The sequence below is a fragment of the Enhydra lutris genome, unplaced genomic scaffold (genome assembly GCF_002288905.1).
Source record: "Enhydra lutris kenyoni isolate GAN:26980312 unplaced genomic scaffold, ASM228890v2 scaffoldscaffold13, whole genome shotgun sequence".
Classification (NCBI taxonomy): Eukaryota; Metazoa; Chordata; class Mammalia; order Carnivora; family Mustelidae; genus Enhydra; species Enhydra lutris.
Window position 1 is genome coordinate 49411500 of NW_019154097.1, and position 16087 is coordinate 49427586.

Sequence of the window (16087 nt, forward strand, 5' to 3'; positions counted from 1 at the left end):
CCCACGTTCTAGGAATGAGCTTCTTTTCTGTGGTGTTTGTCTCCTGGGGCTTGGAAAGAGAGAAATCAAGGTGACTGGGGGAACAGCCCCCCTCCCCACTAGCTCGTGGGGGCTAAACACTCCCTCTCCTGCTCACCTCTCCGAACACTGGCTCTTCAACGTATCCAGCTCCTCCAACACCAGAATATGTGGGCTTCACGGGGGCAGTTGAGAATCCTGCCTTTCCAAGAACTCAACTAGCCCTTGCGGTTGGAGACCGAGAATGAAGTCCGGAGGTCTTGCAGACCGAAGAACGAATGAAAAGAACGGACCTGTGGGAGAGCAAGCTTAACAGGCCCAGCGCCTTCCTTGTCCCCCACTCCAGGCCCAGCTGCACAACTCCCTCTGGTCCTCCTGGCCCTCCGGGCCCTGGGGCTGCAGCACGCCCAGAACGCCCGACCCGGCTGCAGCTCGCCGAGGAAGTCAGAACTTAAGTCACCCCGCGCCGCAAGCGAACGCGGACCTCACCTCTCCGACGTGAAGGGCGGCGCCGCCTCACCCGCGCCTCCCGGCTAGGCTCCTCCAGCTGCTGCTCGCGAAGGTTCCTCGCGTCCTCTCTAGGCGTTCGGCAGCGAGCTCCGCAGCTCTATCGTTGGCCCGATGCGCCGCGCGCGTCCCGTCGTGCCCCGCGGCCAGGCCCGGACCGCCTCTGCGCGCCCTCGCGTCGCGGAAATCCTGCGGCGGCCGTGCTCGCGCTCAGGGCCTGCCGCGCGCGCATGAGGGAGAGCCGCCGCCCGACCGGCGCGCGCCCGGCCCGGGTCCCGAGCCCCCAGGGGAGCGGCCGCGCTTTCCCCTCCCAGCCGCCCGTGGAGAGCCGGCCGCGGCCGCGCCCGCGCCTCGCCGCCACCCCAACCACGACCACGACCACGACCACGACCCCGACGCCGAGAAGCGGCATGGAAGCCGAGGACCTGCAGGAGGACCTGACCTGCTCCATCTGCCTGGACTATTTCGAGGACCCGGTGTCCATCGAGTGCGGCCACAACTTCTGTCGCGGCTGCCTGCACCGCAGCTGGGGGCCGGGCGGCGGCTCGTTCCCCTGCCCCGAGTGCCGCCAGCCGTCGCCGTTCTCTGCGCTGCGGCCCAACTGGGCCCTGGCTCGGCTGACCGAGAGGACGCGGCGCCGGCGCCAGGGCCCCGTGCCCCCCGGCCTGTGCGGCCGCCACTGGGAAGCGCTTCGGCTCTTCTGCGAGGACGACCAGCGGCCCGTGTGCTTGGTGTGCAGGGAGTCCCAGGAGCACCAGGGGCACACCATGGCGCCCATCGACGAGGTCTCCTGCAGCTACCGGGTGAGCGGGCCGTAGCGGGGCTGCAGCTCTTCCCGGGAAGGCTTACCGTTGACCTCATTCTCATCCAAGTACCCACGAGGTGGCTGCTGTTCCCCTTGAAAGTACAGCCCCCACCCCGCCTCCAGGTGCAAAGAAGCTAAGCATCGCATAGATCTCAGAGCTGGGCTTAAAACTGGGATGGGGAGGGTCTGCATAGAATTTTCAAGGTACGGGCTCCTGGCAGCTCCGAGTTTAAGACAGTCACACCGACAGGGTGTATGCCCGTGCTGTCCGATAGAAACAGGATGCGAGCCACGTATGTAATAAAACTTTCCTAGTGGTACAAAGAAACAGGTGATGCTAATGGCTATGAAAAGTTATCAGTGAGATATTTTACTTTGGTTTTTCATAATAGGCCTTTAAAATCTGTGTTTACACGCACGGCACGTGTCAGTTGGGACCATCCACATTTTGGGTGCTCACCTGGCTAAGGGGGGCTGTATTGCACCGTGCAGGTGTATACCTACAGGTGTAACAGACAGCTGATGATTTGGGAAACGCCAGGCATGGAGTGATGAAGCTGGGATTTGTTCCCAGCTTCCTCCATCAGTTGGGGAAAATCACTTAATGTTTGAATTTGGAGATTATCTGTCCTACCTATTTTATGGGTTAAGGAGTTTCCGTTGCATAAATCAGTTTATCATACTCTGCTCCAGCTCCACTGTCTTCTTGCTTTTGTTTCAAGCCTGTTCTTTCTCTACTCCCACCTTCCATCCTTTACATCTTTTTAGCTTTTAGCTTGAAGACCTTCCTTGATCATCCTTTCCAGAGTAGTCCTACCCCCTTCTATGGTGTAACTCCAGTGGTCTCCAACAGAATTGGTTTCTAGTAAGTACTGGTTGAATACACGGGTTTAATGATACAAGTCAAAGTGTTTTATAAACTATAAAATGCCACACAGTTTTATCAATTTATTACAAACAGGAGGTATGCAAAGTGGCAGTACAAAGTGTACGTCCACTCAGTACCTTAGTACTGTCTGCCAGGCATTGTTCTAGGATCTGGACATAAACGGATAAGAAAGACAGAGCCCTTGTCTTGTAGGGAACACAAGCACGCAGACCAAAAATTTCAGTGTGTGAGTGGATTATCCAAGTTTGTAAGAAGTACATAGCCTCGTCAGTGAGGAGTCAGTGGGGAGTCAGAAATGGTTTCACGGAGCTGAATGTGAACTCACTCTTGAAGGGTGAGTACAATAGGTAGGGAGGGGATATTCAGGCCAAGGGAACAGCATATGCCACGGTGTGGTGGCTTGAAATGGCATGTGATAATTGTCCGAGGACTGGAAGTTGCTCAGTACTTCTGGAATGTAGGGGGAGGAAGAGCGCTGGGAATTAGTGTTGAAGAACTGCTTGGTGTTGCCCTCCTGCCACCTTGTGGCAGTTTCTGTTATTGCAGGGAACGAGTTTTCTAATGTTCCCAGAATTCCCGTTTTTATTCAGGGGCCCTAGTCAGATTCCAACTGTGGCAGGATTCCAAAAGACTTACAGTCTTGGACTAGAACCAACGATATGGGATATTTCATGCATACTGGAATTGTTAAGGGCTTTTAAAAAGTTGAAAAATTCTATTTAAAAGATGATTGTTTTTTCATTATTAAGTAAAAGTGAAAACTTGAAAAGAAATCTTGGTGCCATTCAAAACAGCTCTCTGATTAATACATCAGATTTGACAGTGATCACAAAGTAACAGTTATATCCTTGATAAAAGAACAAAATTCCTGGAAATAGCTTCCGAAGTAGCAGGATTATATACCTATTTAAGTTAACAATTAAGGGTAATAAATAGATTACATGTTAGACGACACTGTATTAGAAAGAAATCTGCACAGGTGAATTTGTGATGTAAAACCTAATTTCATCCCCCCCCCCACATTTTAATACGCAGTTTCCAAGCAAACATGAAAACTGGAAGAATTTTATAACACCAGTAGACCCTCATCTAGATTCTGCCATTAGCATTTTACTCTGTGTATTGCCTACCTATCCATCTTTTCTCTGAGTCCATCAATTCTTACTTCCTTTTGAAGCATTTAAAGGTTTGCTTTTTTTTTTTTAAGATTTAGTTTTTTATTTGATAGATCACAAGGAGGTGGAGAGGCAGGCAGAGAGAGGGAGAGGAGGAAGCAGGCTCCCCGCTGAGCAGAGAGCCCGATGTGGGGCTTGATCCCAGGACGCTGGGATCATGACCTGAGCCACCCAGGTGCCCCAGAGGCATTTAAAGTTAACTGCAGACTTCCTCCTACACTTTCACTTGCATATATCAATCACACTTAACATATGTTTGTTGTATTTTTTGAAGTTACATTTAATACAATTAAATACACACATCTTTAGTGCACATTTGCTGAGCTTTGACAAATGCATGCCCCTGGGCACCCCAAATCCTTCTCAAGATAAGCAACATACCCAGGGCTCCTGATGGGTTCAGTCGATGGAGCCCGTGTCTCTTGATCTCAGATTTGCAAGTTCAAGCCCCGGACTGGGTGTGGAGATTACTTAAAAATAAAATCTTAAAAAAAAAAAAGTAACAGTATCATCACCCCAGAAGCTCCACCACCCACCTTCTCGTTAATCTCTGCTCCCTCCCTCTACCCGACCACTGTTCTAATTTTTTTCCACTGAACATGACTTTTGCCTGTTCTGGAACTTCACATAAATGGAATCATATAGTATGTACTCCTCTCTACAGGCTCCTTTTGCTCAGTGTATCTTGGGATTCACCCATTTTGTGCGCATCAGTAGCCCGTTTCTTTTTACTGCTGCATCGTATTCTGTTCTGTGACCGTAGCGCAGTTTACGCATCTTTCTCTCCCTGCGTACCTAGGCTGTGTCCAGTTTTTGGCTCTTAGGAATAGAACTGATGTATCTCATACAGGTCTTTTTGTGGACGCACACCTAGGAGTAGAACCGCTGGGCCTGGGATTGATGGGTCTTTAGTCTGATGCCAGACCTCTGCCTAGAGCTGCTGTTGCCCGTGACACGGCCACCCGAGTCCTGTGAGAGCCCTGGGTGCACCTCAGCCTCGCCAGCTTTGGGGCCGTCACTCTTTCCAGTGACCTCGCTTTGTTTTAGCCATTGTTATTTGTAAATGATCAGAAGACAAGTGATACCTACTAGTTTTCATGCTTCTCCTAGGGAAGAATTAAAAAAACCTTGTCATGCTTATTTCTGAGTTCTGTTCATTTCTTTTTCTTTTAGCTTTTTACTTTGACATGCATTCACTCTTCCGGAAGCTGCCCTAGGCCGGCCACTCTGCGGCATTTGCAGTCCGCCAGGTTTTATTTACATTTTCTATTGCTTTGGTGTCGAAGAAGCCATCCTTTGGTTTTTTCACTGGCCACCACTCAGCTTCTTGGCAGGATTTTCATCCTCTACACCTCCCTTAAGTGTAGTCGTTCCCAGTTCCAGCAGGGACCCCCTTCTTGATAGACTCTTACTGGGGGATTTTACTCATGCCCTGACGTCACCTGCTGCCAGTGCTCTACCCCCCCAATCTGTTTCTGCAGCTCAGATCTCTCTCTCTCTCTCTCTCTCTTTTTAAGATTTTATTTATTTATTTGACAGACAGAGATCACAAGGAGGCAGAGAGGCAGGCAAGAGAGAGAGGAGGAAGCAGGCTCCCTGCACAGCAGAGAGCCCAATGCGGGGCTCGATCCCAGGACCCTGGGATCATGACCTGAGCCAAAGGCAGAGGCTTTAACCCACTGAGCCACCCAGGCACCCCCCCCTCTTTTTAAAAAGATTTTATTTATTTGAGAGAGAAAGCATATGAGGGTGGGGGGAGAAGCAGCCTCCTCCTCTGAACAGGGAGCCTGATGTGGGCTTAATAATCCCAGGACCTTGGGATCATGACCTGAGCCCAAGGCAGATGCTTAACCGGCTAAGCCACCCCGGTGCCCTGTAGATCTCTTTCTTGACCCTTAGCTGCTAACTAACTGTACCCATTGGGATATCCCCCACACAGCTCAAACTCAAATTTTCAAGTCAAATATGATTTCCCACCTTCTGTTTACATACCGCTCATTTCCCTATATTTCCTGACTTGGTAAATAGCTTACAGTCCTTCTAGGTGTCATGCCAGAAACCACAGGCTAAATCGGGACTCCTTCCTCCTGTAGACATTTGGTTACCAGTTCCTGTTGGTTTTCCTTTTTTTTTTTTTTTTTAAGATTTTATTCATTTATTAGAGAGAGAGAGAGATCACAAGTAAGCAGAGAGGCAGGCAGAGGGAGAGAGGGGGAAGCAGGCTCCCTGCCGAGCAGAGATTCCCGATGTGGGGCTCGATCCCAGGACCCTGAGACCACGATTGGAACTGAAGGAAGAGGCTTAACCCACTGAGCCACCCAGGTGCACCCTGCCCCACCTCTTAAAAGGTTTTATTTATTTATTTGAGAGAGAGAGTGAGAGCATGATGGGGTTGGAGGATGGGCAGCAGAGGGAGAAGCCGACTGCCCGCTGAGCAGGGAGCCCAATGCAGGGCTTGAAATAGGGATTTCGGGACTCCAGGATCATGACCTGAACTGAAGGCAGATGCCAAACCCACTGAGCCTGCCGGTTTTCTCTTGTGTGTGTACCTCTAACCTGCCTGCTGCTGTCTGAGGTCACGTTTGACCTTCTGCTACCAGGTGCTGCCCCTCCACAGACCACACTGTTAATGCCGATTGACTCCTTTTATATTTTTAACAGGTCATTCAGGTATAAGTGTATGTATTTATAAAGATTTTATTTATTTATTTATTTGACAGAGACAGCACAAGCAGGGGAGCAGCAGGCAGAGGGAGAAGCAGGCTCCCCAGTGAGCAAGGAGCCTGATATGGGACTTGATCCCTGGAACCTGGGATCATGACCTGAGCCAAAGGTAGCGGCTTAACCAACTGAGCCACCCAGGCACCCCATCATTCAGGTTTTTAAATTACAAAATGGTACATGCCTCATGTAGAAAATCAAGCAAAACAGAAATTTATGAAATTTTTAGTCCCTACGCCCCAACTTCCAAGACATTTCTATTCCACAGAAATAACCAGTGTTGGTAATACTTAGGTATATATTCTTCCAGCCTTTCCTTCTATTTAAATACTAACATACACCTAGGGGTACCTGGGTGGTTCAGTTGGTTGAGCATCGGCTCTTGATTTCATTTCAAGTCCTGGTCTCGGTGTGATGGGATTGGGCCTGGTGGAGGGCTCTGCGCTCAGCAGGGTGTCTGCCTGCTGTTCTCTCCCTCTGCTCCTTGCCTTGCTCAGGCGTTACCACTCTCCCTAAAGTAAATAAAACACACATAAATACATTCATATTTTTTCTTTTCAAATCAAAATTATACAATACTATTGTCTAACAGCTTAGTTTTTTTAACTTAACTATGTCAGTATATCGAGAGCTACCTGAGATTGGCATTAGAGTAGCAAAACACCATAATTTATTTAATAATTCCCCGTTGATGGATAATGAATCATGCTGCAGAGAACAGTACTATACCTATTAATACATATTATTTTTGCCAGTGCTTCATTGCACAGGTTATTGGAAGTAGGCTTATGCATTTTAAATGATTCTCAATCCTTTCCGTTGCCCTTCACAAAGATGGCGCCTTTCTTTTGTTTGTTTTTTGGTCTTTTTGTTGCATGAGCATTGATTAATTAATTGATTTTTTTAAATTACTAATGGTGTACTAGATGTTGGCCAACTGAACGGACAATGGCACCTTTTTAAAAAAATCTGTCACCACTGCAGTATCAGAGGCTTCCCTTGTCAATATTAGGTATTTATTAATCCTTTATTTAATAATTTTCATTTTTGCCAACCCAATAGGCAGACTCTGTATAGTGACTCTTACAGTGTTGTGAAGGTTTCAGCCCAGAATACTTTTTATGCCTAGGTCTGTAGCTGTCCTGAACATTTTCTCAATCTTGTTCCCTGTTTGGATTGGGTGGCTTTTAGCTTTTGAGCAGGCAGGGTGCTGGCGGAGAGGAGGATTTCTCTGATATGCGTTTCTGCCGGCAGGAAAAGCTGCTTAAGGCCCAGTGCAGTCTGAAGGACAAGATGAAGAAAGCCATGTATTTTCAGGACATCGAGGTGAAGAATGCCACCGAGTGGAAGGTAACAGCAGAAGCCGTGGGGGCAGTTCTCGCCCCGGAGGCCCCTTGGTGGTATTGGGAAGAGTTGTCAGGCTCCTTGCCGATGAGGTGACAGAACAGGTGACAGGCTCTCTACTGACCTGTGGTTTCGGGGGATGGGACTTTCACATGCTTTATCCCCATGTCTCTAAGGTAGTGCCCCTCTGCTTCCCACTTTTTCCTAACTATATTCCTAGGTCGTTGCTGGTTTGGGCCCACAGCATCATGGAAGGTAAACGGGCTTTGCTTTGAGAGAGAATCATTTAGTTGGGAGGCGCGATGCGCTCTGCTGCACATCCAAAGGTTTAACAACACTACACTGTCGGTGTCCTGGAGGCTGAACTAAATACTAAATGTGAAAGTGTATTCTAGTTTAAAGGGCATACGCACAAGGCGTTGCCATCAGTGGGAGAGACTCCCGTGTTAGGAAACATGAACTCATACTCTGCAGGCTAGTGCAGAGATGCCACGTCATTGTAGAACTAGATGAGCAGAAGTCTTGGGGGTGTGGGCTGGGCAGGAGCTCTCTGGGGGCGGAGATCAGGATGGGAGCCCCATGGGCTGTGGGGGAGTCTGAGCACATCTCCTGTGCCTCTAGGAGAAGATGAAGAATCAGCGGGTGAGACTGAGCGCCGAGTTTGCAAAGCTGCACCTCTTTCTGGAGGAGGAAGAGCAGCTGTTTCTTCAGAGACTAAGCGAAGAAGAAGAAGAGACGAAGAAGAAGCAGAATGAGAACACGTTAAAGCTTCATCAGAAAATCACATCCCTGAAGCAGCTCATCCTGGAGGTCACGGAGAAGAGCGAGAGCTCAACCCTCGAGCTGCTCCAGGTGAGGCTGGCCGGAGGGGCCGAGCTGCTCCTGGGGCTCCGCTGGTCTTGAGAGTTACGGGCCTTTCCTCGGGAGTGGGTGTCGGAGAAGAAATGTTTTCTCTCCGTTGGTGATTATATTACTACTATCATCAAAGAACCAAAGATTCACCTTTCAAGGGTTATGACTGTGAAAGTCCGGTGTGCTGAGCTCAGGTATTACGAGACACCTGGGTTCACTGGGGCCCACGGTTTGTCTAGGATCTGAAGCGCATCTAAGACTTTTCCATTCATCGTATTTGTCCATTTGTAATTCTTTGTTAGAGTAGTAAAACAAAGCACACCTAAAAATCACAAAGTAGGTAACTGTCTAGGCAGTTTTTAAGATAAATTTAACTTTTTTTTTTACTAATTTATTATTTTTTGAAGATTTTATTTATTAGAGAGCACAAGCAGGCAGAGTGGCAGGCGGAGGGAGAGAAGAAGCAGGCTCCCCACTGAGCAGGGAGCCCGGCAAGGGGCTGGATCTCAGGATCCGTGGATCATGACCTGAGCTGAAGGCAGACGCTTAACTGACTGAGCCCCCTGCCCCAGGCGCCCTCTAACTAATTTTTAATCATTACAATCATAACTTGATAAGAACTTTGCTCTTAGCCCCAGATTTTGATTGATAACATTCATTTAAATAATTTATAATATCCAGCAACTTTTAAAAGGTGACAATTCTAATTCCTTAGCACTTAGGAGTGTCTGGCCGGGTCAGTCAGCAGAGCATGTGGTCTTGATCCTAGGGTTGAGTTCAAGCCCCACATTGGGCATGGAGCCTCCTAAAGAAAAAAAAGTTAAAAAAAGAAAAAAGTAATTCATTAGTCCTTAGATTTGGGACTTCTAAGCCAGTTTATTAGAAGTAGTCCTTTACCTTTGTATCCTCATCAGGTAAATGTCCTTCTAGCTCTTTCAGTTTTCGGGTAGGATCTAACATTTGTGACGGTCTCTTTTTTTCTGCTGGGATGATTCGCCTTTGGTCTTAGAGCCCTCAGAACCTCTCTTTCTTCCGTATGTGACTGAAGAGGAAAGAACTATTGAAGAGGTCCTTCAATCTGTGATTACCTTTTTTTTTTTTTTTTTAAAGATTTTATTTATTTGTCAGAGAGAGAGAGAGAGAAAGCGCCCAAGGGGCTTGATCCCAGGACTCTGAGCTGAAGGCAGAGGCTTTTTCTGCATCATTTGAGAGGACCATGTGGTTCTTCTCTCTTCTCGTATTGATTTGTTCTATCACACTGATTGATTTGCGAATGTTGAACCATCTTGCAACCCAGGGATGAATCCCACCTGGTCATGGTGGATAATCTTTTTAATGTGCTGTTGGATCCTATTTGCTAGGATCTTGTTGAGAATCTTTGCATCCATATTCATCAGTGATATTGGTCTGAAATTCTCCTTTTTGGTGGGGTCTTTGCCTGGTTTGGGGATCAGGGTAAGGCTGGCTTCATAAAAAGAGTCTGGAAGTTTTCCTTCTGCTTTAATTTTTTGAAACAGCTTCAGGAGAATAGGTGTTATTTCTTCTTTGAAAGTTTGGTAGAATTCCCCAGGGAATCTGTCAGGTCCTGGGCTCTTGTTTTTTGGGAGGTTTTTGATCACTGCTTCAATCTTAACCAGTTGAGCCACCCAGATGCCCCACTTTCTTTCTTTTTTTCTTATCAAGAGACAGCATTCTCTTCTACCTTTAAGGAAGAGAGACATAGCAACCCACTCACCAGTTACTTTCAGCAGGAAATTGCTAGCAGGGTGTTACATGCCATCTAAGTGTAATGATTTCTGAGAATTGTCTAGAACTTTCTCAACGTGCTGGTCACATATCCAAATTTGTACTTTAGCAGAATCTTTGAAATAACACATTTAAATAGTTTTTTTTCAATATAGATTTAATATCTGCTCAGAATCTGAAACCTCAAAGGTACACATGAATCAGCAGAAGGCTTACAAAAAAGTCTATCAGCCAAAATAAGGGCAAGGGTAGGGAAATGTTTCAAGAACATAGAACTGGATCATAGTATCTCAGGGCCTAAGAGAACTTATTTTACTGATGTGTTCACCTCTCCATTTTTTCCTTTATTCCTTCATTTTTAGCCTTTAAGTCACTTCCATTCTTGGAACTATAGACACATTAAAAAAAAAAAAGAACTACAGGAACATCAAAAAAATACTGTTGTTCCTAAATTTTACCTCTTACTTGAATGTGTTCTTGTACAATACACAGTATTGCTTTGGTTTATGTGTTTTTAATTTATTCATTGATTTAATCTTACTGCATTCTGCCCCTTGCTTTTTTCCTTAGGCACTCACTATGTCTTTAAGATCCATTCCTATTGCCATATGTACGTTGGACCCATGTGTCCATCCACCACATTTTGCCATTCCTTCTTCCAGTGATGGAAATCCAGGTTCTTCTAACACCATTACCACTACCGTTAACGCTTCAATGACATCATTAACATCTGCTCTTCCAATTTTTATAATTGTTATTTTCTTTTTTTTTAAAAGATTTTATTTATTTATTTGACAGACAGAGATCACAAGTAGGCAGAGAGGCAGAGAGAGAGAGAGGGGGAAGTAGGCTCCCCGCTGAGCAGAGAGCCTGATGCAGGGCTCCATCCCAGGACCTCATGACCTGAGCTGAACACAGAGGCTTAACCCACTGAGCCACCCAGGTGCCCCTATAATTTTTTTTTTCTTAATTAGTTCTTGGGGTTGCTCTGTAGCTCTGGTTCTTTCTCATCCTCCGGAGCTGGCATGCTTAGCCCATCTACACTGACCCTTTCTTTTGCTGGTAGATGTTTTTAAGGTCTACTTTCCCCTATAAGTATTACTGTGTCCATGGATTCAGATGGCATCATTTTTAATACAGTGCAATACAATAAATCATAAACTTGACAGATTATCACCAAGGGACCCATCTATGGAAACACCAGCCAAATGAATGATAGGACGAGTAGCCTCGGGCCGGGGTGCTAGACACCCCCCGCATGGCCCCATCAACACCCCTTTCCTTTTCTGCGAGGCTGTTCTTCCTCTGGACTTCTCATGCAGTTTTGTCTTGCCTGTTTTTGAATAAGAGTCTTCAGTACGTGCTGCTTTTTCCTGACATCATGTTGTGTGACTAACCCATGTCATTGTAGATGGCTCTTTGTCCATCACTGCGGAGCACTTCCCAGCCTGGAGAGATCTTGCTCCCCCACGGGCAGTGTTGGGGACATTTTTGGTTGTCACAGCTCGGGGGTGGCTTTTACTGTCACAGAAAAGCAGTTAGGAAAGTGTCCACCTTTCTGTCCGTTGTGTGTTTTTCTGAAAGCAGTTCCTGGTCACAGGGCGGATGTTAGTTCATCTTCCAAACCATTTCCCAGAGTGCTTGCACCAGTTGCCATGGTTCCCGGCAGTGAGAGTGAGCCCGCGGCCCTGTCGGCTCGGCCCTACTTCGCATTGTCGGGTCTTCCATGTCAGCCGTCCCAGATGCAACAGCGTGTTAGCTCAGGCCCTCAGTCAGCACCCCTGCGCTCCGCTCCAACGGTAGCTGCGTTCCCCTACTGACCAATGAGGTTGAGTACTTTTTCATGTGTCGATTAACCATTTTGATACTTCATTTTTTAAGGCTTTCTTAAGGTATCATGTACATATCTTATAATTCACCCATTTGAGGTGTACTTTTTTGTAGCTAAGTAAGTGATTTTACCAAGTTGTGGAAGTCTTGGCTGTGGAACTGGACTTACTGAAGTCCAGTTCTAGAGCATTTCCATCTCCCCAACAAGAACACGTGGTGCTTGTTTATAGCTGATCTCTGTTGCTGCTTCCAGCCTCAGACAGTCTGCTTTATGACTCTAGATTTCCTTTTCTAAGTATTTCTGTAGACAGAGTCATACAGTCTGTGATCTTTTGTGTATGGAATCTTTCATTTATACTGTTTCTGAGGCTCATTCATGTTGTAGCATTCGTTAGTATTGTATTTATATTCCTCTTTTTATTCCCGAATAGTATTTCACTATAAAATATGTCACATTTTGTGGATTGGCTCATGAACTGATGCACATTTGGGTTTTTCCACCTTTTGGCTATAGTGAATGATGCTGATGTGAACAGTCACCCGCCCCTCTTCGTCTGGACATACACTTTCGTTTCTCTTGGGTGGACAGTAGGAGCGGAATTTCCGGGCTGCATCGTATATTTAATTTGTTAGAAACTGCCAAACTATTTTCCAAAGAGGCCGACCATTTTGTATCCTCACCACATTCTCACCAACACTTGTTACTGTCTGTGGGTGAAAGAGAATGGATGGAGAAGTAGGCAAAAAGCCAGGAGAGAGTTCGTGTCGAAGTGCCAAAGGAAGAAGGGTAGGGTTTCAAGAAAGGGATTGGTTGCCATTGTCGAACAGCGCAGAGGGGTCCTGCGAAGAAAAAGACACTGTGTGTTCAGTCCATTGGGTTTGGCAGCATGAGGTCACCCGTGACATTAGCAAGCGCGACTGACGTAAAACACCTGCTCACAAAGTTGAGTACCAGATCTTGGGAGGAGGGGACGTAACTTGCTTATGTTTTTCTTCTCTTCACAGAATCCAAAAGATCTGTTGACCAGGTATGAGCTGCTGCTTTTTCACGGGACCCTGAGTGGAGGGGAAACAGGCCTGGGCTCCAGAGAGTAGTCCGGGCACACCTGAGAGTCGGTGGAGGAGGAATTCCACCGCTCGCTTTCGCAAGGGGGAATGGGCACGTGGTGGTCTAAGCTTTGGGCTTGGAACCCTCAGTGGGAGTTGGGGGCCTTGGCTGCCTGAGTTACCTCCTAAGAAGAGCAGCCTTCTCTGCTTTCCTTAGGAGTGAGAACCAGGATGTGGACTATTCCCCTGAAGTTTTAATGTTGAAGAATGTGTGCCAGATTCCAATGATGAAGGAAATGCTGAAGCGATTCCAAGGTAAGCAAGGTTGCATCTTCCAGAAATCTTTAATATAAGAGAATAAGCACTGAGAAGAGTCTAGAAAAGAAAGAGGAAATAGAACATAGGGCCAGCAGGAGGGTCAGGAAAAATGATGATAACTAGAATACCTGGGTATATGCTTCATTCAGGAAACATTAACTTAATGTAAACCACGAGTTATTAGCTGCTAGCGATACAGAAAGAAAAAGACCTATTTCCAAGAATGTAAGTAAACTAGAGAGAGAGAGACTCCTATCGTTTGCTGTAACATAGTGGGATCTCCCGTTTTTCATGGTACGAGTAAGATACCATGGGAGGTCAGAGAAAGAGCTCTGTTGGGGATGAAGTAGGGAAGTTTTCACACAAAGGTGACATTGTTCTGGGATTTGAGGGATGAATAGGAGTTTGCCAAGTGGAAAATGGAGGTATACTCGTGTAAGCAGAGGGAGCAGCAAGAGCTAAGCTGTGGAGAAAACGGAGGAAGGGCATCCAACGTGACTAAACTATAAGGTACGTTGTGGGGAAAGGCAGGAGCTGGGGTGGAGATGGCGAGTGTAGGAAAGTCTGAAGATAAGGTGACTGGATCTCCGGGGACATGCTGAGGCTTGTCGGTGTTGGAAACACGGCACAGGCAGCTCTCTCGCGCGCATCGCTGATGAGGACCCTGTGGTGGCAGCTGTCCACTAAGATGAAGTACTGGGGACTGGATGTCCGCCTCGGCCTGAAACGTAGCTAGCTGAGAAAACTAAAACAAGACAGACACAGCACCCGAAGTAACCGTTTTCCCAACCCTGGATGTCAGGCAGGCAGTACAGGACAAGGAAAGGCGAAACAGATGAGGTGAGCTCTGGGATGGCTCCATCCTCCAGCCCGACGGGCTTCCGGGCCATTGCAGGGGGCGGGGAGGGTCGTGGAGGCGGAGCCAGGTGGAGGAGTGGGTTGAGTCCAAGGAGGACAAAGCTGGGAGAGCTTGGAGAGCACTGGCCAGAGTACTGGCGAGGAGAGGGCCATCCAGGGGGCAGTGATCTACAGAGGTGGCCCCTGAGTATTTAGCAGAATACTGACCAGCAGATGCTTGTGAAAAACCACCTTAGGCTGAGGAAGGACGTTTCCAAAATGATTAGAAGAAACAGTTCCTAGTGCTCCCACAGAGCCCAAACAATGCCCGTTCCTAGCAGCCTGACTAGAAAACTCCTAATTCCTGGGAAAATATTGCCTCATTAGTGGACCCACCTTATAAATCATGAACACCAGCTCTGAAAGGATCAAATTATTTCCAGGTAACTGCATCCCAGGACAAAGCGTAAGAAGATTTTAAAAAATGAGTACCTGATGTCTGACATCCAGTCACAATGTCTGACATCCAGTCACAGGTTACCAGGCATGTAAAAAGGTCGGAAAGTATGACACATGATGAGAATAATTGATTGAAACTGACCCAGGATTGACCCAGATGTTAGAATAAGCACAGAAGGACTTTAATCAGCTATCCTGTAAGAGGTATTTGGAGATGTGGAAGATCTAAAAAAAGTCCCAGATCAAACCTCTGGAGGTAAAACTACAGTGATGGAGAGGAACCCACTGGTTGGGATTAATAGAAAAAAAAGATGATTGAATTTGAAGGTGCACCAGTGGAAGCTACAAAACAAATGCAGGGAAAAAACCTTAAAATGTGAAAAGAGCCTTGGTGAGCTGGGGGACAATCTCATGCAGGCTTATGGGTGGTAAGTGGGATCCTTGAGGAGATGAGTAGGATGGGGATGAGACAGGGAAAATATCTGAACGAATAATGGCCCCAGGGCCCCAGGGTGGCTCATTCAGTTATATGGTTGCCTTCAGCTCAGATCTTGATCTCAGGGTCCTGGGATCAAGCCCTATGTTGGGCTCCCTCCTCAGCGGGGAGTCTGCTTTTCTCTCTGCTCCTCCCGGTCCCACTCCTTTTTTCCCTCTCTCTCTCTCTCAAATAAATAAAATCTTAAAAAAAAAAGTCTCCAAATTTTCCAAATTTGGTGAAGACCATAAGTCCACAGATTAAATAAGGTTGATAAGCCCTCAGCACAAGAAATATGAGGGGAACTACACCAAAACCAGGGTAAAGAGAACATTTTTGATGCAAGAAGAGGAAAAGGACATGTTAAATGGAAAAAAAAAAGATGATGTCCCATTCCTCTGAATTTACCAAATGTATAAGAAATAAATATCCATTCTACATGAACTCTTAACAAAACACTAAAGAGGGAACAATGCCCAATTCAGTCTACATGGTCTGCATTATCATGATACCCAAATCAGACAGACATTGCAAGAGAAAAGGGCTATAGATCAGTGTCCTTCATGGACACAGAAGAATTCTGAAGGTAATTTTAGCAAATTGAACTTAACAACATATTTATAGATAAAGCATCATAACTGAATGGGTTTTACTCTAGAAAAGCAGGTTGGTTTAACATTTGAAAAACCAGTGTAATTTATATTAGCAAACTAAAAAAAGGAAACCTATATGATCACTTCAGTAGATGCAGAAAAAGCATTTGTTAAAACCTAATATCCATTCCTGATTTAAAAAATTCTGGGTGTTACTACTGGGTATTTACCCTAAAGACACAAACGTAGTGATCCGAAGGGGCACGTGCACCCGAATGTTTATAGCAGCAATGTCCACAATAGCCAAACTATGGAAAGAACCTAGATGTCCATCAACAGATGAATGGATAAAGAGGTGGTATATATACACAATGGAATACTATGCAGCCATCAAAAGAAATGAAATCTTGCCATTTGCGACGATGTGGATGGAACTAGAGGGTATTATGCTTAGCGAAATAAGTCAGTCGG

The 16087-nt window shown here is 46.4% G+C and overlaps 1 protein-coding gene across 1 annotated transcript in view; it reads left to right on the plus strand.

Annotated features, from left to right (window-relative positions):
• Positions 1–776: 776 nt before the first annotated feature.
• The window catches only part of LOC111145600 (tripartite motif containing 4), an 18681-nt gene continuing 3370 nt past the window's right edge, over positions 777–16087 (plus strand). The window contains exons 1-5 of the mRNA XM_022500608.1: positions 777–1328; positions 7370–7465; positions 8081–8311; positions 12893–12915; positions 13152–13249. Coding sequence (XP_022356316.1) covers positions 936–1328; positions 7370–7465; positions 8081–8311; positions 12893–12915; positions 13152–13249 — 841 coding nt within the window. The 5' untranslated portion in view covers positions 777–935. The remainder of the gene's footprint in view (positions 1329–7369; positions 7466–8080; positions 8312–12892; positions 12916–13151; positions 13250–16087) is intronic.